The 23,316-nt window shown below is 47.4% G+C and overlaps 2 protein-coding genes across 9 annotated transcripts in view; one reads left to right on the top strand and one right to left on the bottom strand.

Moving 5' to 3' along the window:
• SAFB2 (scaffold attachment factor B2) overlaps nucleotides 1-15,475 on the bottom strand; it is a 32,936-nt gene extending 17,461 nt beyond the window's left edge. The window contains exons 1-9 of one of the 6 annotated variants that reach the window (XM_038567656.1): nucleotides 15,167-15,474; nucleotides 13,936-14,023; nucleotides 10,697-10,761; nucleotides 10,413-10,616; nucleotides 8,204-8,266; nucleotides 7,257-7,284; nucleotides 5,833-6,343; nucleotides 5,358-5,407; nucleotides 4,752-4,852 (exon numbers count right to left, since the gene is read on the bottom strand). In XM_038567656.1, the coding sequence (XP_038423584.1) occupies nucleotides 4,752-4,852; nucleotides 5,358-5,407; nucleotides 5,833-6,343; nucleotides 7,257-7,284; nucleotides 8,204-8,266; nucleotides 10,413-10,616; nucleotides 10,697-10,761; nucleotides 13,936-14,023; nucleotides 15,167-15,352 (1,296 nt within the window). In that variant the 5' untranslated portion in view covers nucleotides 15,353-15,474. Of the gene's footprint in view, nucleotides 1-4,751; nucleotides 4,856-5,357; nucleotides 5,408-5,832; nucleotides 6,344-7,256; nucleotides 7,285-8,203; nucleotides 8,267-10,408; nucleotides 10,617-10,696; nucleotides 10,762-13,935; nucleotides 14,024-14,851; nucleotides 14,872-15,166 lie in introns of those variants that run through there. The other 5 variants (XM_038567655.1, XM_038567659.1, XM_038567660.1 and 2 more) reach the window with 5 other exon arrangements.
• Nucleotides 15,476-15,695: 220 nt separating this feature from the next.
• Nucleotides 15,696-23,316, top strand: part of SAFB (scaffold attachment factor B) — a 35,254-nt gene continuing 27,633 nt past the window's right edge. For 2 of the 3 annotated variants that reach the window (XM_038567653.1, XM_038567652.1), the window contains exons 1-2: nucleotides 15,696-16,023; nucleotides 18,895-18,979. In XM_038567653.1, coding sequence (XP_038423581.1) covers nucleotides 15,835-16,023; nucleotides 18,895-18,979 — 274 coding nt within the window. In that variant the 5' untranslated portion in view covers nucleotides 15,696-15,834. Of the gene's footprint in view, nucleotides 16,024-18,155; nucleotides 18,198-18,894; nucleotides 18,980-23,316 lie in introns of those variants that run through there. The other variant, XM_038567654.1, reaches the window with a different exon arrangement.

Genomic DNA, 23,316 nt, shown 5'->3' with positions numbered 1-23,316 from the left:
CTTCGACTTCAAGACAGGTTGGTGCTCCAAGCATGTATCCTTCCTGCTGCCTGAAAAGAACCTTGCAAACTAAAGGAAACATGGTCAACCAGGGCTTTCAGACACCGTAAACCAGGACAGATGGACGGGATGGTGACTCTTGTGGCAGGGGGGTTGGGGGGGAATGGACGACGACACGTAAACTGAGCCATATGGTTGCCCCAGTTTACTTCCTAGAGGTTCCAAGGCCATAGTCGGGGAAAGAAGGACCTGAGGTAAGGGCAGGGTGTGGTATCTGCAAGCTGAGCATAAGTCAGCATCTAAAGAAATCAAGGCAGCAAGAAATCATAGTACTGGAGAAGAAGTGCTGCGTAAAAACAGCTCCAGAGTGCTGCAAAGGGCCCCCAAAGTAGCACCCAGGTGAAGTACCCCCTGGAGGTTAGGGAGAAAACCACCTGTAAGAGCAGAGCAAACAATCCCCAGGCTCAACGCCTCAAAGAATTCATTTTCCAGAGTGAACCTGACAGCCAGGATGAAAGAGCTTGCAATTCACAGGGCATTAGGCTGAGACCTCAGAAGGGTGCTGCCCGGGGAGTAGACAAAGGTAGCCCCGAACTCAGGCTGCTCAGACCTAATGAAGCCTAACAGCAAACCCAAGGAGGAATAAGTAACTGAACTGTGTCCCAGCAAAAGCTCAAGAATGTTTACCGGGACACATAAATAACTAGAATACAACACGTAAAGCACAATGTCTGGTGTTCTATCAAAAATGACCAGGTAGGCCAAGAAATGGGAAAATGACTCTAGTGAAGAAAACCAACCAATAAACAGAGATCAGGAACAGATTCCAGTAATAGGATTAAGGAACTATGACATTAAAGTTACTTCCTCTATATCCTAAACATTCAAGGAATTGGAGAAACCACTGAGCACGTTAGGTAAACACATGGGAAATATTTAAAAATGGCCCACCCGAAATTTTGGAAATAGGACAGCCAGCAGATATTACAAAAAAAAGGATGAGGGAACTTGGAGACGTAGCAACAGAAGCTACCCAAAATGAAAGAGGAGAAAGACGAAATAAACCAAAACAGAACCAGAGCAACAGCAGACTGCAGGACCACCCGTGGCATCATTAAAAGCAAGAAGCACAGGAAAAACTTAGTGGATGAAACCACAGCACACTTGCAGCACGAACTGCTCCAAACCAGTGACAAAGAGACCCTTCAGGTAAGCTAGACGGGAAAGACATCTGTGTCCTAAGGAACAAAGTGAGATCCACAGCCAACTAGTGAGACGACATGAGACAGCAACATGGAGGTGGCACTGCTGTCTGCTCCCCCCACCCAATTCTGCCCCAGCAAAAACAGCTTTCAAAATGAAAGCAAAAGGATGACAATTTTCAGACCTACAGAAGCAGCAGGAATTCATCCTTGGCAACCCTGTACTCTAGGAAACGTTAAAAGAGGGAGGAAAACAATACCCAATGGGAACCTGGATGTCAACAAGAGAATAAAGAGCGCCCCTAAAGATGAACACAGAGATAACTAAAAGCCCTTCTTATTCATGTAACTCTTTAAAAAATAACTGTTTAGGGCAGCTCTGGTGGCGCAGCGGTTTGGTGCCGCCTGCAGCCCGGGGTGTGGTCCTGGAGACCCGGGATCGAGTCCCACGTCGGGTTCCCTGCATGGAGCCTGCTTCCCTCTCTGTGTTTCTGCCTCTCTCTCTCTGTCTATAAATAAATAAAATCTTTAAAAAAAAATTAAAAAATAAAAAATAAAAAATAACTGTTTAGTGCCGCCTTCAGCCCAGGGCATGATCCTGGAGACCCGGGATTAAGTCCCACATCAGGCTCCTTGCATGGAGCCTGTTTCTCTCTCTGCCTGTGTCTCTGCCTCTCTCTCTGTATCTCTCATGAATAAATAAATAAATATCTTAAAAAAAAAAGTTCAGGGCAGCCCTGGTGGCTTAGCGGTTTAGCACCACCTTTGGCCCAGGGCGTGATCCTAGAGACCTGGGATCGAGTCCCACATCAGGCTCCCTGAATGGAACCTGCTTCTCCCTCTGCCTGTGTGTGTGTCTCTGCCCCTCTCCCTCTCTGTCTCTAAAAATAAATCTTAAAAAAACAAAACAGTTCAAAGCAAAAAAACAAGAAAGCCTCCCCCAACCCAAAAACGTCAAAACCCAACCAATAAGCCAAACAAACATATTAATAGGCCAAGAATGTACTGTGTTGCTTATGAATCAGAAGTAAAGCTGTGATGGCACCACCACAAAGGCTGGGAGGAAGGGATGGTGGGGAACTGTTAGCAGGTTCACATGCCCTCTCGGGAACGAGAATCTTACTGAAGGACAGACTGTGCTGAGTCTTGTAACAGAATTCCTAATAAGCACAGTCACCAAAGAAAAATGTTCTAGTTCGACCAACAGCTCAAGGAAGAAACCAAAAGACAGAATATCTTGACACAAATGGAAAGGAAATACAACCCAGCAAAACGTACGGATGCAGCAAAAACAGTAAATGGCAAAGTTCACAGTGACTGAGGCCCACATCAAGAAACAAGAAAACAGCTCAAACGAGCTAACTTTACACTTCAAGAAATCAAGATACAGCAACACTGGTTATGTATACTAGTTCTGGCGACAAATCATTAAAGTACTCAATGCAAAAAGCAGTAAATACAGAGAAGGGATCCAAGCAACAGAACAGAGAGAAAACAGGGAGCCAGATGGCAAATTGAAACCCCACTATACCAGTGCTTGCGTTAGGGACACCTGAGTGGCTTAGTGGTTGGGCATCTACCTTTGCCTCAGGTTGTGATCCTGGGGTCCTAGGATTGAGTCCCTCATGGAGCTTCCTGTGGGGAACCTGCTTCTCCCTCTTGCCCGTATCTCTGCCTCCTCTCTTATGAATAAATAAAATCTTTAAAAAAACCCAAAAAAAACAAAAACAAATGCTCGCATTAAACGTAAACTCATCGGATACTCTGGAGAACTGAAAGTACAAGCCAGCACCTACATAAGTACAGAGCCCCTGATCAGGACACAAGAGCCTTGGATCTGGCTCTGACCACCTCTGATTCAGTAGCTCAATGTGAGCAAGTCCCCTCCTCTCTCCAGACCTCAGAATCCCCGACTATGGGATGACTGGACAGGGGCAGGAGGTTCAGGTGGGGACAGTATCCATCATCTCCACCTTCCCAGCAGACCCTAGGGTCCATGTTTCCACTTGTAGAGATGAAGGTGTGCTGTCTCCCTGCAGAGGAAAGCCCCCCATCTATTCATAGCACCTCATCCAGGGCCCAAGGGGACAGACCCTCCTGAGACACACAGATGCCATGCCTCTCAGAAATGAAGCTTCCCCTTCTTCCCTCTCTTCAAGGTCAGAGGGCTGGGGGCTGAGCCAATTACAGGGTCACATAATTTTTCCATCAAACTAATTATCCTTGCAAGGATATCACTTCTGATGGCCCTGAGAAGAGAATCCAAAACCACCTTCCTGTCCCTGGCCTTGCCCTCTACCTTCACGGCAGCCTTTGAGTAGTTCATCCAAATGACAGACTTGTCCCCCAACACGGCCCAAATCCCACGGCATTGGTCCAGTGCTGAGATCAGTGGCAAGGCCAACTCTATAATCACTCAGGCCTCGGCTTAAACAGCACTTATTCAGCAAGGTGCACTGAATCCAAGACCCCTCACTAGATTTGGTCTCCCTCTCACACACTGATGGTGGCTGTAACTTTCCTGAGTAAATCCACTGCAACGCACTGCATTTACGTAAGTGATCTCTCCAGCAGCTTGTTAAGATCTAGGACAGAGCCCTTACAGCTGCTGCTCTGCTTCGTAACCGGTGGCCAAATCCAGAAGTCAGTCAACAAAATAACTGATGACCGCATTACGAGCTTCAGAGCCCTCCTCAAAGACCTTCTCTGTGAAGACTCGTTTTGTGAATACTGCTTCTGGGTCCCGTCCACTCAAGTCACGAATGCATTTGCCAACTCCTACTCGGGGACACAGATCTGAGCAAAGAAATGCCTAGGGCAGGCAGGACATGCTGCCGAAGCTCTGCCTGGACTCCCTGCCAAGGGTCGCCACCTCCCCAACCCCTCGCCCCAGCACCCAGCAGACCAGGGCACTCCCCCCAGCTTAAGGTCAGACTGCTTCAAGATCTAATTCCGGGACAATGAAAATTGGCTTTAAACATCCAAGTCCCTGCAAAGCTTCTGAATTGTGTTATTTTCTTTCTGCCCCTATGGACTGCCTATTTGTTGATTTATTTTTAAATCACTATCCTGTTCCACTTCTTGGACCGTATATTTAAAAATGTGGGAATATTTAAGGTCAACTCTTCACTTACTATTAAGGATAAAAATTCAGCAGGCCAGCTTTAAGTTTTGGATGGGCTAAAGACCAAGCAGTTTCCTTAAGAGAAGTTAAAATGAAGCATAAGAATGTTTAGACTGCAGCTGTTTCCATGTTTTCTGTAACACAATGAACTACCTGTTGCTTATTATCCTCTCTCAAGGAGAAAACAAGGCACACTACACCAGACCATGTGGGCCTTTTCTCCTTCGTGGTTGTTTTTCCTTTAAAAACCAGCACCAAAATAACAAATAAAAAAATAAAACCACCACCAAAAAAACCTCCAAAACACACAGAAAGGACCACCAAGGAAATTAACAACAGAAGAAAGAACTCTGCCAATTCCTGAGTTTGTTATTGATCACCCCATAGAGGCTGGGAGGCAGATGCTGGGGGCAGGGGGTACACACCTTCCCATACTTGTTGAAGAGGTTCTTCAGATCGGTGGCTCGAGTGGTGGACGACAGTCCACTGACCCACAGGTTCCTGCCGGAATTGCTGCCGGTGCGACCTGCTGCAGAAGGGAGAGGATCAGGCTCTATCCCCAGACCTCATGGGAAGCGCGCCCTGCCTCGGAACACACGCAGCCCACCCTTCAACCCCAACTACATCCAACTTTGCCTCTTCCAGTCTAAGCATTTATAGGATGGAAAACAAAAAAATTGTGTTGCAGAAACTGTTCCCTCACCCAAGGAATCATCAAGGTTGGATGACCAATTTTCAACCGGGACGGCAGTTTCTACAATCTTGTTCCGTTAATATAATGGGCAGAATGGGACCGTAATGGGATGTAGTGCACTAGGATTTTCACTATCCCATAAATGACAACCACAACAGAGACATAAACCACAGAAGCTCACCAACATTTCAATCTAGTCTCTCAAGATACCGCTAGGTGGTTACTTCCGGTAATCCTCAATGAAATCAAGGATCCCCAGTGTGGGTACCTGTGGGCCCCTCCCTCCCCAAATAAGGGATCCGTAGGCAGCTCCCTGCCACATTAAGTTAAATCATACCTTTTTCGTCTTTAATGATTGGCTTTATATCTTTTTCTTCCTTAAAAGAGCTAGAGACAAAAGTGAATGTTACTCACATGGGAAGAAAACGAAAGAGAACTAAATTAAAAGTATGGTATGTGCTAAAACTGAATACCTACCAGAAAATTAGTCTGAAATAAAATTTTAAGACACCTCTGCAAGCTTCTATAGGAAATCTGACCCCCAAGATACAACGTCAGATTCTTAAAAGTCAATTGGATTTAGCTGAAGATAGCAGTTAACAATTTAAGAACACAACCATAGTAGGTTGAGAAAAAGAAAAGGAATAGATTCGCCCATTAAAAATACACAACGAGAAATAAAACAGTGTTTAGAAGTAAACTACAATTGCATCAGTCTGGCTGGCCAATTGCAGAAAAAACAGCTTATGTGTGTCATTAAATGACCAATGAAAAGGAGATAGCGTCTGGTCTAAAACTGAGAAAAAACAAACCTCATTTTCTGATCAGCGCCCTCACTGGCTGAGGACTCTTTAGGAGCCGGAGGGACTTCATTACAAGCTTCAAAAGCAAACTTCTTCACGTCTTCTTTGCTATCTCTGGGGTCTGGGCTTGAGGCTTCCTGGGGCGCTTCCGCGGCCTCCTCGCTAGAGGCTTCCGTGTGCTCTGAGGCTTTACTACTCTGCTCAACTGGCTTCTCTAGCCCTACAGGCTCACAGTCCGTCCGCGCGCCATCGCCTGGCTGCTCCACGGGCTCCCTTTTCACTACCGCTAACAGGGTGTCTGCCCTGCTCGACTGAGCTTGTGCTGTTGACTCGCTGGCCAAATCTAAATCACCCTCCTCCGGATGGGCGCTGCCAAAAAGGTCCTCTTCCTCCGCAAGCTTTCTGTCTGGCCCCACGCTACTTGTATCCTGTGCCAAGGGCTGCTCCAGCTCGGAACCTTCTTCTTTTACTGGCTCAGATTTACAAGTTTCCCCCAAAATGTCGAGTATTTTCTCATTTTCTACGGATTTAACAGGAATAGAATGGCACAAGGTTTAATTACCAGGGAAATAAAGCAATCACAAATGCGGAACTGGCACGGCTGCCATACTAACACGAAGAGAACCGCTAGCTACACAGAGATTGGAAAACCCGCGGGTACACAAAGTGACAGTGGTTACACTACCTGCGCTCCGACTGCTACGGTAAGCCGCTACGCTACATGGAAGAGAAAAGGCCCCCACAGACTCAGACACCTACAACCACGTGGCTGCTTCTCGACAGTCTTCTTCGTGTTTGTCTTCAAGTGTGGGTCTTCAGGCTTAGTTTTCCAATGTCCAAGGTGCTGAATCGAACGCGGTCGCCATTCACTGAACAGCTCAATTTCCCAATTTCCTTGCATTTCTTTTAACGCAACGGTCCAAAACGCAAACCAGAAACTCTTCTGACGGCAGGAGGGCAACGCAGTCCGTAAGGGGAAGAACACGTTGCAAGTTTTCCTGAAGAAGCTCCGTTTCCTCTTCTGGTATCCAGTCACTTCTCGGGTCATAAGTGCCCTGACAACCGCTTTACCCTGCCTTAACTGTGTTAATCAAAACGACTGTGGCAAAATATCACAAGATCTGTTTCATGTGTAGAAACACATGGAAGAATCACAGGGGGGGATTACTTAAATGCCACTCTACGTGGTCAGAGAGATGAAAATAATCGCTACATCTCACCAAATATATTTGACCTCCAGAAACCAGAACGGCACTTCCACAGATCTGGTGATACGAGTGGGTTTCCAATCTCTGATCCTTGTACGATCTGGATTGTCCACCATTAAAATAATTTACACCACCATACATAGCTTAGAATATATAGATTGAAAAAAAAAAAAAAGAGTGGGAAAACTTTCAAACCATTAACTGTTGTGTTTCTCTTATCAGTACCTGGCTCCAATAGAGGTTCTTCAATATCCTATTGTAAAAGAGAAAAGAAAAAACCCACAGGGCACTTAAGAACTGGGCAAATACACATCCCTGGTAGATACAGCTTCAATCACGTGTGAACAAATACCTGTCTCAAACAACTTTCTCCACTTAGAACATGTTCCATTCTGAGATGATTCAGTGAGGACCAGCCCATGTTGTTGGCCTCTCCCTCTCTTGAGGGTCTGGCCACCCCACCTCAAGTCTGAGCTGACCTAGCAGCCTTTGGAGAGGGCAAAGATAGCCACAGTGAGAGGTTGCAGAGATGGCGACCGCCTTCTAGATCCATGCTTGACTTGAGAAAGATCTATTTCTCCCCAAATGAGCTGTTATTTGTAACTGGAACCTGCCAACAAGACCCTGTAGTTTCCTCCTCTCAAAACCTTCCCCTGACTTCCCACTGTACTTAAGACAACAGGCCAAATACCTTCCCTGACCCACAGACGTGGATAGTCTGGCCCACACCCCCCCCCCCATCTACAGCCTCACCCCTGCCTCTCTGCCCCTACCTTGTGTCCTGCATGCCTACATTCAGTCCCTCTCCCTCCTGGCCCAAGGTACTCCCCTTCACCAGGCTAACTCCTGACCCATGTGTCTGACCTCAATTTGGGTAGGGGTTCCTCTGGGGAACTTCCTCCCAGAGGAAGCGTTGACAGCCCAACGACCTGAACTTCTCCCTTGAATTTTTTTCCCCTTCCAGTTACCTTCTTGTTGGTTATTACAGCACTCCCACTAAAAGGCAAATAGGACCATACTTGTTTGGATGGACCTCTTACCCCAGGCACTCAGCTCAGAATCAGCACTCAACGAATCATTTTTACACACAGATACATATCCTTTTTCACTACAGAAGATCAACCACTCTCGTCACATTTCCAACCACGTAACACCAAACAACAGTTCCTTACCGGAGGTACTTTGAAGTCCAATGATGAAGCATCCAAAGTGTTCTCGAAGCCCTCCCCATCCACCTGAAAGGCAAATGGAAGACCACTTAGTGGAGACAGAGTTGTGCCAAGGCCTGCAACTCACTACTTTCTAAGTGGCCTACATGTCTACTTCCCTCAAGTGCCCACCCACCACCTGCAAGTTCACTGTTGGATTATTCAGTATCTTGCCAGCCTCCTGCCTGTTCCAGGACTGGGTGGTACCGCACCTCTGCGAGGGTCTCACAGACACCAGGTGCTCGGTCAGTACTGGCCCAGGAAGGTACATATTCAGTTCCTAAGCAGCGACTATTTCCTAGTCGTCCACATTCGTGAACCAGACACGATTTCAGGGCAGGACTCAAATGGAAAATGAAGAACTTCATACTTCTCTGACTTCACTTGGTAACAATACTTTTAAAAATAATACTTGGGCACTTTCTCCTAGGGTGCTTTATTTAAAACGTTTAACTGAGGGGCACCTGGGTGATCCAGTGATTGAGCATCTTCTTTCAGCTCAGGTTGTGATCCTGAGGTCCTGGGATCAAGTCCTGCATCAGGTTCCCCTCAGGGAGCCTGCTTCTCCCTCTGCTGATGTCTCTGCCCCACTCTGTCTCTCTCATAAATAAATAAATAAATAAGTAAATAAGTAAGTAAATAAGTAAATAAAATCTTTAAGAAAATAAACAAGAAAAAAACCCCACTGAGCTGGTATCTTTTTTTTTTTTTTTTTTCCCCCACTGAGCTGGTATCTTAAACGTCGCTCAACTGGAAAGCTTTTTACCTTAAGTGAAATACAAAAACATGCCTTCCCAGACTTCTTTTTTTTTTCCTTTTCCACGTTTGAAGTTTATGACCTGGATGCTTTGATTAACTATGAGGTAAGAAGGGCAGCCCCGGTGGCGCAGCGGTTTAGCGCCGCCTGCAGCCCAGGGCGTGATCCTGGAGACCCGGGATTGAGTCCCACATCAGGCTTCCTGCATGGTGCCTGCTTCTCCCTCTGCCTGTGTCTCTGCCTCTCTCTCTAGCTGTGTCTCTATGAATAAATAAATAAAATCTTTAGAAAACAAAACAAAAAACAAACAAAAAAAAAACTATGAGGTAAGAAACCAAATCTGTGCTCTGGAAATAATTAACACATAAGATCATTCTGAGAGAGGCCAGCAAGTCAGCTGCTCAATGACATGCTAGGCCGAGGGGCAGTGATATTTGGAGCTTGTGACTTTTGACCTTTAAGGTTTAAAGTCCAGTCCTATGAAAGCACTTTTTTCTCCTTCCAATTCAAAGCTAGAATGCCTTTAAAAAAGAGAGATTAAAAAAAAAAAAAAAAAAAGAGAGATAACAGAAAACCAAACCAAAATACAAAAAATACCACCCAAACTAAGAGGGCTGAGTATGCCAAGAAGTAGGATCGAAATGGCAATCGGTTTTAGGACGGCCAGCAGAATTCTCCACCAAATGCTAGAAGTGAAAGCTTGAGAAAGCAACATTGCTAACAGAATTCAAGCCCTCTTTTACATACAAGGATGTTTTCCTTTCATGGGAGGGGTACTTCTGAGGGCATGAATACTCTCCTTCACTCTTTTGTCTTTTACTATAACCACCCTTTGCATACGATGAATCTTCAAAACAAAACAAAACAAAACAAAACAAAATGGGATGAACCCACTGATGAGATTCTGAACTGCTTTTGTTTCTTTTTCCACACTTTCTTTTAAGATGTTTTCCAAAAGAAAACATTCTCACCTATGGGGTCAACCTTTTATGACTTATGCTTAGAAAGAGCCTCCCACCCTTCTGTAAAAGCACTGAAGGAGCGCCTAGGTGGCTCAGTCAGTTAAAGTCTCTGCCTTCAACTGACTTCATGGTCCCAGGGTCCTGGGATTGAGTCCCGCATCGGGTTCCCTGCTCAGCAGAAAGTCCGTTTCTCCCTGTCCCTCTGCTCCTCCCCCTGCTTATGCATGTGTGCTCTGTCAAATAAATAAAACTCCCCAGCATCGTAGAGAAGTGAACCGTTAGTTAACATCTGACTTACGTTGAGTTTAAATAGATATAATTTACCATGAAGTTTTAGACACAGGACTCCGTGTTTATGGTGATGGCTGACTTGGCAGTGCACTATTTAATTAACCACCAGCGTGTTTTCCCTCAGGGCTACCAGCATATTCCACTATGTCTTCAAGTTACCTACAGCATGCTCTGTGAGCTGTGCCGGGAGCTCTTGCAGTTGTGCTGCCACGTAGTCTTTGCTATCACAAAGGGAACCGAGAATGCTGTCAGCACCGTCCTCCCCAAAGTCGGGAGCACTGCTATTCTCAACTTCACTTTCTTCCAACACACCAACATCCATCATATCGATGTTCTGCAAGCTCTCTAAACCTGCCTCCATATCCTCCTGTAAAGAGAAGGCAAGGTGTCAACAACCAGGTGGCTGATCACAGAACTGCTGGGGTCTCTACTGTAGATGCCACATACCTGCCCGTCTCTGGAATCTTCTTCCAGGCCGTTGTCTTCTGTACCTTCTTCTTCCATCTTTTGTCCTAATTACAAAATAAATTTTCAGTCACATAATACTCAGGTTCTGGCCTTAAAAACGTGCAAATCTTTTATTCTAGAACCCCCCCCCCCCAAGGAAGGGCGTATGCTAAAATGTCTGACAAGGAATTAAGAACATAAGTCATCTATCTAGAAACTACATGTAGCCCAAACATTCAAAAGGGAAACAAATCACAACAGTCTGCTCTTATATGGGATGCCAGTCGTTCTCAACAGGGAAGTGGGGTGGAATTTAGCAATGACTGGAAACATTTCTGGTGTCACAACTCACGGATGCCACTGGCATCTAGCGGGTAGTGACCACGGATGCTATCCAACATAAGATGGTGCACAGGATAGTGCCCTGCCAGAAAGAATTACTTACCCCAAACTGCCAACAGTGCCAAGTTTGCAAAACACTGCGGCCCACCAAAGGGTGTCTTACAACTTTAAAACAACTCATGCTTCTAAACAATATTTAACAATATTGGAAAATGCCCACCAGAAAAAAAAAAAAAAACATACAGAGTAGACCTAATTTTTGTTTGTATGCAATCAAGTGTAAAGATGCATTTATAAAATATACACACGAGAACGACTCAAGGCAGTCACCAAAAGGGGTTAAAATACAAGGCAGCAACATTAGAGATGATTCTACTTTCACGTGCATACTTCTTACATTTTCTAAAGTATCCAAAGGTACGCTTTCTATAGATTTTTGAAATGAGAAAGCTAAACAGAAGAGATATCAATCAGTCTTTGAGTACAGATGCCAACTGTAGTGTGTACCCCTGAAGCATCTTCTGCACCATCGTTATGAACAATGGCTCTGTGCTCTTTAAGTTAATACTCTCCAAAACACCAGCAGGTTTATCAGCTGCACTTGACACAGGAGAATTTGGTTCAGCTCTTAAAAGCACTCTAAAGATGTTTGGTAGCAGCACCCACTTTCAGGGCCTCTAAACAGTATCCAGCAATACCCACAAAGGATGTCGGCAGTAGGGATGGAGACCAAAAAGTGCCCTCAAGGAGAGGGAGATTGACAAACACTGGGCAGAGAGGCTGGACACCGATCCTAAGGGCCTGGCTTCAGCTACCTAAAAGCTGAAGGCGTGTGGGACAAAGATGCTAGAAACTCTTGATTCAAAATTGTCACCTTTCAAAACACACCCACAAAATTCAAAAATTTTGCCTATTTAAATATGAATTAGTTAGAAGGAGGTTTCTTGTTCTAACTCATGATGATGTTTTTTTCTCAGAAAGCTTCACAACTTTTTACTTTTAAGCAACCTTGGAGACCTAATTTTGACCAGGACACCGTGAGGGCCCAATGCTTCATATAACTAACCATGTGTGCAGACACCTACAGAGAATGACACTGTCTCAACAGCCCACCGGAGCTGTCCTCTGCCCCAGGGCCCAGGCCACCCCTTTCCTCTGAGCCTCTGGCGACCTCTCAGAAAAAAAGGAAGGTGAAGGGACTGGTGTCCTTCTCCTCCCAGCTACAGCTAGCTCTACTGCCACCAACATTTCTTTTCATCTACAGAGTACTACCAAAGCTTTTTTTGACAAAACGGTAAGTCCAAGCACTTTTACCGTCACCTAAATTGTAATCCAGACATTTGGACACGTGCTGGTAGCACTTGGTTAAGGTTTAGTTTGTCTAAGGATGGAAAGATCCCTGTTAAGCCAAGAACACTAATTAGTAAGCCTTGAACCTCTCAGGTTTTAAATGAGCACCTACATTAAGAACTTTCGAATGAACACATACGCATCCCTCACTCTGCTAGTCAGCATTTATACCTGACCACTCTAGGGGCGGCAAAATCCCATCGCGTTAAAATTCAACTTAAAAAATAAATCTCTTTTAAAACCTAAACAGTTTAGCCTTTCAGAACACACATACAAGGTTTTAAACAGACAAGTCATGTGAAAGTTCTTCTAGAAAAGTGCTTATAAAAAGTTAAAAAAATCACTGAAAATGCTACAAGGTAATTTCTTTTCCCTTTCTAAGCATCTGTCCTCCAAGGCCTAAATACATGGGTTTATGTCCAGCCATGACAATTTTTGTGTTGGCATTTCTCAAGAAAATAATCCTCATCCCCCAGAAGTTCCTAATTACATTGTCCCTACTCACATAAAACCTAATGAGGATGAACGCCAATGCGGGTAACAAGGTTTCAAAGTTTCATGAAATTAAATGCTTCCAAAAATAGCTAGTACCACCCACAAAAAGAAACAAGGCACTAATCGATGTCACAAAGTGAAGGAACCTTGAAAACGCGCTCAGTAGAATAAGGCAGACACAAAAGACCACATGTTATAGAGTTCTATTTACATGACACAGAAGTGTCAACTATGTAGTGCCAGGGGCTGTGGGAGGGGCACATGGGGAGCAAGTGATAACAGGCACAGGGGCTTGTTTTTGGGGTGATGAAAACCTAGAATTTGATAGGGTTGACAATCACATAACTTTGTAAATACACCAAAAGCAACAAGCTATACGCTGTAAATGGGCAAATTGTACAGTATGTAAACAATACCTTAATTAAAAAAACAATAAACCTCGCTGCAGGGCACCTGGCTGCCTCAGTGGGTAAAGCATATGACTCCTGATTCTGTGATTTTTAAGTCCTGATCCAAGGTTGTAAGTTTGAGCCACATGTTGGGTGGAGAGAGGACTTAAAAATAAGATCTTAAAAAAAACCCACAAAACCTCACTGGTAAAAAATAGGGTGGGTGCAAATACTCCAACAATCTATTTTGGATCCTTAGAGATACTGGCTTCTAGTCTGTCTCAGATTGGTGTCATCTTCTTTCGTTTAAAGTCCCGTTTTTGAACCAGGAAGGAAGCCACGTAGCGAACCTGGTTGCTCAGAGCAGCTTTAAGAATGTGCCTCACTCCGGTTCTTTCTGAATCCCAGGACAAGAGTTGAGATGTCTTTAACACACGCTTCAATTTTACCTGGCACCTGCACATCTCTCTACTCCTCCCAGCACCCAAAGAACTACTTGCAGGATAGCGTAAATGAAGCCTACTTGTTAGATGGGAACAACGAAGAGCAATGACATCCTCCTGGCCTGGAGGACAGAAGCGGTGTTAAAAAAAAACTCGATCCCGTGTAAGTAAGTTCTCTACACACTCAGGCCTCCAGCAATAGTTAAGTACAAGCAAATACCTTTAATACACCTCTTTGCTGTCCTCTTGCTTGTGGCTTCCAGTGCAACACCAATTTCATCAGGATCCTGCCCCTCTTCCTTAACCGCCTGTTAGGGAGAGATGGAACTTTACAACTCGTGGAGAGCTGCAGGGCACGGGTTGTTCTCTTGTTAAGCAACAACGTCCAGCAGACAAAGTCAAACGCGCTCCCTCGCAAAGAGCAACTCTGGGTCTGGTATCTGGGAGGCAAGCCCAACAGGCACGGGTTCACGGGATGAACCCGGGACGACCTGGTTCTCTCTGGGCCCTAGGCGCAGAAGACAAAGGGATGTGAGTGGGGGCTCCAAGGTGCGGGTCAATGACCAGGTCCAAGCTGGCCCTTAAGCTAGAAACTGCCCCACCTTCCGCTTTAGTAAGGTGAACAGGAAGGGGCAAGGCACTGGGTCTACCACCTACGGAGGAGGGCTGAGTGGTGTTCCACCAGCTCGGTCTGACACTTGGGGAGAAAACCCACTAGACAAATGGGGTAGGGGGTGTGTGCCTGGCGGAGGTGGGGAGGGAGGGAGGCGGCTCTTCCCCAGGACTGCCGCCAGCCTGGGCACTCCGGGGTCAACTCCAGCTCTGCAAGGAGCTCGTCTGGGTCGGGCAAGACCATCCCTCCACACTCAACCTGGGGCTGAGGGCGGCCAAGCGGGGCATCAACGCAGGACGGTGCAGGGTGGGAGGCGAGGGAAGGCGCACCCTTCAGGAAGGACCCTGGGGAGACCCGCTAGGACCTCAGGGCGCCGAGCAGGAGAAGAGCAGCGGAGCGGAGGGCACGACCGGAGCAGAGCTCCTGCAGGGGGAACAAGCACGACTCCCTCTCCGGGAAGATCCCAAAGCCTCGTCACTCCTCTGTTCTCCAAACTGAGGCGCGGGGAGCAGAAGGCACCTACCCAAGGTCACGGACCCGGGTCCCCCCCGCGCTGGGGCCCGGAAGGAGCCGAGGGGCCGCCCGGTGGCCCGAAGGACGCGCTGCCAGCACTGCCGAGGCGACCAGCTGGGAGCGGGAGCACAGGCGAGGCACAGAGAGGGGCGGTGACGGGCCAAGGTCACACAGCCCGGCCGGCCCGGCCCCCGGGGCCCCGCGGGCTCAGTCCCGGGCGGGAACGGTGGAGGAGAGGCGCCCGCGTCCGGGCGCCGCGGTGACAGGCCCGCGCGGGGGCGTGCCCCGGCCCCCCGCTGCGCCCCGGGACGTCGGGCCGCCTCACCTTCTTGAGCCGCTCCATCAAGACGCTCTTGTTGCCGCCCGTGTCCAGGTTCCGCTTCTTCAGCTCCGCCCGCAGGTCGATCACCCGCAGGTCGCTCAGCCGCCGCGTCCCGGCCTCAGAGGCGCCCGATCCCACAGCGGCTGTGCCAGAACCCGACTCGCCGGACCCTGCCAGAGTCTCCGCCATCCCAGGTTCCGCGTCCCCCGCCACCCACTTCCCACACCGCCGGCGGCTGTAGCGGCTCTGAGCACAAAATGGCGCCGCCTAAGAGGAAAACGCACTCGCTTCCTCCCGCCCCGCTTTCCGGCCGCGCATGCGTGCCGCACACGCCAGCTTTCTTAACAGCACGCGCCCTCGCGCGTCGACCAACCGCACGTTCCCCGCCGCAATGCGCAAGCGCCGTAACTGCAGCACGCATGCGTGACGGCCGTGCGCGGCGGGAGGCTGTCGACATGCAACGCGCCTGCGCACAGCCCTTTGAGCGCTCACCACGCATGTGCACACGCGACCGGCAGCGTCGGCTCCGCGCCGGGTGCGCCTGCGCAGAAGAGAGGCGCGCCAGGGCGGCTGGAGCGGTTCCCTCGCAGGCGGCGCCATTTTGTGCTGGGTGCCGAGATAAAACCGGCCCGGTTCTGTGTGAAGTGGGCGGCGGAGCCAGGGTCCCTGGAATGGCGGAGACTCTCTCAGGCCTAGGCGATTCGGGTGCGGCGGGCGCAGCGGCTCTGAGCTCTGCCTCGTCGGAGACCGGGACGCGGCGTCTCAGCGACCTGCGGGTGATCGATCTGCGGGCGGAGCTGAAGAAACGGAACCTGGACTCGAGCGGCAACAAGAGCGTTTTGATGGAGCGGCTCAAGAAGGTGGAGCGGGGGCCCTGCGGGGGCGGCCGCGGCCGGGACGGGGGGGGGCTCCGGGCTGCTCCCCCGGCTCCTGCCAGGCCCCGGCGGGATCTCCCCGCGCGGCGGGGCTCCGGGGGAGGGAGGAGAGTCCGGGCGCGAACCGGCGCGGGCGGCGGGGCCTGGCGGGCGGGGGCGCCCGCGGAGGGCCTGGCTCTCGGCCGCCCCCGAAAATGACGGGGAGCCCCCGCGCCCCGGCTTCCCGGGCGAGGTGGGGGCGCCTCGGCCAAGGTCACACGGCCGTGCGGACGGGGCGGCGGGACTGGGACCCGGGCCGGCCGCGGGGCTCCCTCCGGGCCCGGCAGGGTCGACGCGCCGGGCCCATGCTCGGAGGTGGTTTTTTGTTTTTTTGTTTTTTATAAATGTGAATGCTGCAGCCGTGGGTCGGGGAAGTGGCGCGGAAAGTGAAGTGCTGTCTGCGATGGCGAGCGGGGACGGAACAGACGCCGGCGGGCGGAGCGGTCCGTCCCGTCCCCGTCCCCGCGCCTGGGCTCCGGCCCCTGCGGCTCTCCGCGGCCTGGCCCCGGGCTCCCAGCGCTCCCAGGGCGCCTAGCGCCCTTCCGGCCCGTGTATTCTGCAGGGAAAAGGGGAGAGCGCGCTTCCGTGCTATAGGATTAGGCGAGATTGCATGAAACGGGCCTGGCGTGCCGCCTGGCACAGGACGGAGAGGATCCCTGTCCCCATTGGCCGCCCTCCTCTGTGCCACCGTTTATCTGCAAAACCGGGGCCCTCATCCCTATCCTGGGGGGGGGGGGGTGAAAAGCACGAGCAGTTCAATGTTCGGGTCGCTCTGCTTCCCCCCCCCCTTTTTTTTTTTCATATCCTTGTTGGCTTCTTTGCTTTTTCTGTCGTTCAGACCCCCCCCCCTTTTTTTTTTCTCTTCTTGAGCCTTCTCCCGTGCAATCTCAGGCTCACCACCCCCAACCCCTGCAGGCAGTGTGATTTGCGACTCCTTCCACCCTCCTGGCTCCCGATCTGAGGACCCAGGCAGGGTATTAATTATTACTGGTGACTGTTAAGGGGAAGTAGGGATTGTTTCCATTTTCCTGAAGGAGAAAGCTGGGGCTCAGAACGGTGGGTTGGTTAAGTTCAGAGTCAGTTGGGCTTTTCTGGCTTGAGCTTGTGTTTGTTTCACCGTGGATACCAACTTCCTTTACTACTCGGGTTGCGGCAGGTAATTCATCAACTAAGGTGTTCTAGAAAGGATGCCACCAGGGCCCCCGGTCAGCAAAGCCAAATTGGGACCCTTATCTCTTTCGGATGGCATTGAGAACCTTCCCGTCAGATTGGTAGTGGAAACGGGCCTGTGACTTCAAGGATCCTCCCTATCATTTCTGAGGCATTTTACATTTCTTTTTTCTGTTTATTTTCTCAGAGGTATGGTCGTAGTATGTAAATATCATTGGTCTGTACGTTTATCTGCTCTCTTATTGAGTGCATCTGGAATTGTTGGTCATTTTTTCTTTTTCTACTTCTGGCATATAGTTAGGGTCCTTTTTCTGGTCATTTTTCCAGGAAGGGCAAATGAGGAAAAGGCTGAAGGAACACAAAGAGTGTAGTTTCCCAAGCTTTATAAAGATGACTCATAGCCCACAGCGTCCCTAGGGATGATCCTGTAAACACTGCACCCAGAGAAGACCTATTGAGGGGCAAAATGGTACAGCTCTTGTCTGGGGCAGTTCTCTCTTCTCCTAGGGGTATTCCATAGTCCTCTTTTGCCAGCAAGAATGGGAGGGACTTTCTGGTTGTGCTTTCCTTGATTCCAGAGCAGAACTCCCAATTCCTTTTCCTCATGCTGGCTTTGGAGAAAAGGGAGAAATTTTCTCTGTTCCTGGTACAGATTAGATGTGGAGCCCATAAGCCCCATTGCAAATTGAGACTTCCACACTAAGAAACTGCTGAGGATCTGAAATTTTTTAAACTATCTACAAATTAAACATGCTGTTTGAAGTGTATTTTTAAGATTTTATTTTATTTATTCATGACAGACACAGAGAGAGAGAGAGGCAGAGACACAGGCAGAGGGAGAAGCAGGCTCCATGCAGGGAGCCCAACGTGGGACTCGATCCCGGGTCACCAGGATTACACCCCGGGCCGAAGGCGGCGCTAAACCGCTGGGCCACCAGGGCTGCCCTGAAGTGGGTTTAAACAGAACTTGTGTTTATAGAATAGTACAGTAACAAGAAAAAGGGTTATCAGTAAAGCCTAAAAGCAAAGCCCAGTATTCAAGGATATCACTGATGTCATGCTCAGTAAACATTTGCTGCTCACCTCCTTGGTGCTACGCCCTGTGCTGAGCGTGGGTGCAGACTGTTCAAGGGAATGATGAGCTCTTGGGTGGGAGGTGGGGCTTGCCCAAGAGGTGGTTATAACTCCCTATCCTTTCAGGTAGGTCCCCTAGTGGTTAAGAACAAGACCTTTGGAGTCAGTCATAGATGTGGGTGATCTGATGAAGTGGTATGGGTCATGTCCAGTCTCATGGCACACACAGTACATCTCAGCCAAGTGAGTAAGCGTTCTGTCCAGACAGTGCCAAGAGTAGGCATGGGGATAGAGAGGATGTCACAGAGGGTCGAAGCAGCATATTGCTGGGTGAAATCATAGGAAATGGAAGACTGTGCTTTTTGAATTCCCTTGGGTCCAGGAATAGGATGAACTAGATTGTGGTGACGTTAGCATTAAGAAATAAGTTGACTTCAGAGCCTTTGTTCCAAGATAGAGCAAGACAACAAGTGGGTAGGGGGAGGCCCTTTCCAGATCAGCAACCTGAAGTTTCTATGAAAGTCAAGTCTGTATGCTGCTTTTTTTGGTGAACTTTTTTACCCTTCCCTTCAGGCAATTGAAGATGAAGGGGGTAATCCTGATGAAATTGAAATTACCTCAGAAGGAAACAAGAAGACCTCAAAGAGATCCAGCAAAGGTATGAAGGATTTTATAAATGGTGCAAATGTTGAGGACTTTCTTCACAATTGCTTCCTTTGCTAATGAGCCTGTTTACTTGGCTGTGTTTGGGAGCTGTGGACTACCCTGTGACTCCAAAAGGCCTAGAATGAAGTTGTGCATTTCCTTTAAGATCCCTTCAAGGGCAGCCCCGGTGGCCCTGTGGTTTAGCGCTGCCCTAGTCCTGGGGTGTGATCCTGGAGACCCGGGATCGAATCCCACGTCGGGCTCCCTGCATGGAGCCTGCTGCTCCCTCTGCCTGTGTCTCTGCCTGTCTTTCTCTCTTCTCTCTCTCTCTCTCTATCTCATGAATAAATAAAATCTTAAAAAAAAAAAAAATCTTTTCTAGTGTATTTTGTTTCTCTTGTACTTAGGAATTCAGACCGGATGAAAGGGATATTTACATAATGATCTTTAGGCCTCTCAGCAGCCCTTGTTTATCTAGACTCTTATCCTTCTTTACATAGAGTATTTAGGACTGCTTGGGTCTCCTATTTCTCTGACTTGCAAAATATAACTTCTCTTTTAAATATCACCTGGCCAAAACAGAGTTGTCTTTTCCACAGACGTTGCTTTTAAAATTGCCTGCTGCATAAATGCCATGCTCCACGTGGTATTAGTGATCTCCACCATCTGACTCCAATTTCCATTTCTCTCTTCTCCCCTACAGCCTTCCTCTACTACATCTTGGGGTTTTAATCAGGCCCTGAACATGTGCTTCCCTCTCTTGGTCCTTTTGCTTAAACTTTTGTGCTCTGCCTACCCCTCATGTGTCTGCATTCAAGTCCTCCTTTATGATCAACAGGATTTGTGATCCTGTCAACAGCAACTCCTTCTGTCTTCAGCCCTCTGCACTGTGATGACCTGGTTCCTTAGACCTTGCTTGAATACTTATGTTACCCTGCCCCATGTAGGCTCTATCTTCTTGTCTTCTTTAGTATTTACTCAGTAATTTCATTTAGTAATCTTCAACTACTGTTTGAAGAAAGAATCAGCTAAAACTGGGCATTTGAACTGTTCTAAAACTTCACTTGATAATTGGTGGCTTTCTTGCTCAGGCTCCAAAACAAAATGAAATATTCGTATTACCTGGCCAGTGGTGAAAAATTGGGTTTGGAATGTAAGAGACAGGGACCAAAGTCAGCCACAGTGTGTGGTGTAAGCTCTTGGACGACAGCAGTCAGGCGACCTAACTTTGGAATGAAGTCACTTCTGTGGTCCATAGTACATTGTGCATTTTTGGTTTTGCCCAAGTAGAGTCCTGGAAAATCACAGTCATACTGGGGAAAATAGAGTTTGTTGGACCTCCTTTTATGTTTTTCCTTTTTTTTTTTTTTTAAGATTTTATTTATCCATGAGAGACACAGAGAGAGGCAGGCTCCATTCAGGGAGCCCGTGGGACTTGATTCTGGGTCCCCAGGATCACGCCCTGGGCTGAAGGCGGTGCTAAACTGCTGAGCCTCTCGGGCTGCCCTCCCTTTTCTTTTAGATAAAAAAAAAAAAAAAAAGGAATACTTATTGTAGGTGTTTTGTTGTTTGTGTGTGTTTTAAACAGGTATTAAGTAAACTGTAGATGCTCTTTTTTCCACAGTAAGGAGGCACCCATTATTAAAGGTTGGGCATACTTTCCAGACTTTTCTGTATGTATATGATTTTTTTTTTTTTTTAAGATTTTATTTATTTATTAATGAGAGACACGGGGGGGTGTGGCGGACAGAGACATAGTCAGAGGGAGAAGTAGGCTCCATGCTGGGAGCCCAATGCGGGATTCGATCCTAAGACTCCAGGATCACGCTCTGAGCTGAAGGCAGGGGCTACACCACTGAGCCACCCAGGGGTTTATAGAGATACATATACAGCTATGAATGTATTTTTCTTTCTTTCTTTTTTTTTTAATTTTTTTTTTTTTAATTTTTTTTTTTTTTTTTTTTTTTATTTATGATAGTCACAGAGAGAGAGAGAGAGAGGCAGAGACACAGGCAGAGGGAGAAGCAGGCTCCATGCACCGGGAGCCTGATGTGGGATTCGATCCTGGGTCTCCAGGATCGCGCCCTGGGCCAAAGGCAGGCGCCAAACCGCTGCGCCACCCAGGGATCCCTTTTTTTTAATTTTTTTTAGGAAAATCCTAGCTCACAAAAGATTTTTTAGGTTTTGGTTTTTTTTTTTCTTTCACTTATCATGTCAAGGACATATTTCCATAGTGCTTACAAGTATAGAAAGACCTTAGTCTTTTTTTTGTAACCTTAGTCTTTTTAAATAGCTTAATTGTAATGTTTCTTATCAATGTACCACAGTTTAGCTCATTGGTCTCCTTGTTATTAGATGTTAAGAATTTTTTTTTTCCAGTTTTCAAAGTTTTTTGAGAGCAAGCAACATTGAGAGAGAGCACCAGTGCACAACAAGTGTGGTAAAGGGCAGAGGGAGAAGGAGACTCCCTGGTGAGCAGGAAGTGCAACGTGGGGCTCAGTTCTGGGATTCTGGAATTAATGACCAAAGGCAGACACTTAACCGACTGAGCCACGCAGCCACCCATTTTCCAGTTTTTGCTTGGCATTTCCAGTTTTCGGTGCTGCCATGAACCAGAAATATGTCTGTGTAAACAAATATATTTTCTGTTAACATAATTAGAAGTAGAATTCTGGGGTCAAGGATATGTGCATTTTATTTTGAAGTAGCTGCTGACAAGTAGCTTTTCAACAGGTTGTGCTGTACAACTGGGAGCGGGTGCCTATTTAAATTCTCACTGAATGTATTTATATTTTTATATGTTGCCTCTTACGTAGAAGTATTACATTTATCTACATTTCTGCACAGGTAAAGTTTTCATTTACATCTCTTTACAGGTTAAACAGCTTCTGGTGATTGGCCCTCTGTATTTTCTGAACTGCCTTTTCATTGCCCTTTGCCCACTTTTCTGCTGAGTTTGTCTTACTGACTTGAGGGCTTGCTGTCTATCAAAATGTCGCAATTGCTTTTTCTAGTTTGTCATTTGACTTAACTTGTTCGTGATGTTTTAGGTCGTTCAAGTTTTAATCTTTAATACAGGCTGCATTGTCCACCTATAGATTCTAGACTTTGTTGTCTTTAAAGGCCCTCCTGGGCATCTGGGTGTTTAAGCATCCCACTCTTGGTTTTAGCTCTGGTCGTGATCTTGGGGTTCTGGGAGGGAACTCCTCTGCCTTGGGCTCTCTGTAGATTCTGCTTGAGATTCTCTCCCTTCATAGGGATCCCTGGGTATCTCAGTGGTTTAGTGCCTGTCTTTGGCCCAGAGCATGATCCTGGAGTCCTAGGATCGAGTCCTGCATTGGGCTCCCCGCATGGAGCCTGCTTCTCCTTCTGTCTGTGTCTCTGCCCCCCTCTCTCTCTCTCTCTCTCTCTCTCTCTCTGTCTCATGAATAAATAAAATCTTTTTTAAAAAAAGAGATTCTGTCCCTTCCTGTCATTCCCCCTCCACTCCTCCCGTCCACTCATGTGCATTTGTGCAATCTTTTTTTCTCTGAATAGGAAAAAAAAATTTTTTTTTAAAGATTTTATTTACTCATGAGAGACGCAGAGAAGCAGAGGGAGAAGCAGGCTCCATGCAGGGAACCTGATGTGGGACTCGATTCCGGTACTCTGGGATCACACCCTTAGCTGAAGGCAGACTCACTCAACCACTGAGCCACGCAGCGTCCCATGTTTGATTCTTTATGCCCTTCCCCAATCATACTCCCTTAAGCCCCCTAACACCCACCCCCTATTCCCCAGAAAACAGTTTGTTGTGATTACTTCCATGATGGATTAGTTTTGCCTGTTCTAGAACCTCATGTAAAATGGAACCAACCATTCAGTACAAACTCTCAACAACCTTACTACATTTTAGCAAGGGTTCAATGAAAGTAAGTTTCTTTTTCCTGCTCCTTTTAGTGAACAAACTGAAAATGCTTTGAAATCTGCATACGAATTATTTTAATCACAATCCTAGACTGTGTCAGGCAATCTCAGCACTTCTCCAGAATAGTTTGATACCAGCAATCTGTTAAGCAAAATCTTTTAAAATAGTTAATCAGAAAAGTAAACTTAACTAGAAAAGAAAAGTTGATGTGTTTGCATTTTAGTTCTTAACTGTGCGCTGGGTTGTTTTGACACAGGTTAAGATTAGAGAACAGATGAAAGAATCAGAAGAAATTTTCATGTGTCCTTCATTCAGACCCCCCAGATATTGGCATTTTACTAAATTTTTGAACTACTTCAGAAGGGATGGCTGGCAAGGTGCCCCTCTGGCCTACCTACTACAGTATTGCCTGATAGCAGCCGGTATTACAGAGCCCTAGTTGT

This window comes from Canis lupus, chromosome 20 (assembly GCF_011100685.1).
Source record: "Canis lupus familiaris isolate Mischka breed German Shepherd chromosome 20, alternate assembly UU_Cfam_GSD_1.0, whole genome shotgun sequence".
NCBI classification, from domain to species: Eukaryota; Metazoa; Chordata; class Mammalia; order Carnivora; family Canidae; genus Canis; species Canis lupus.
Note: the sequence above shows the minus strand (reverse complement) of the source record. Positions and strands in the feature narration are given on the sequence as shown.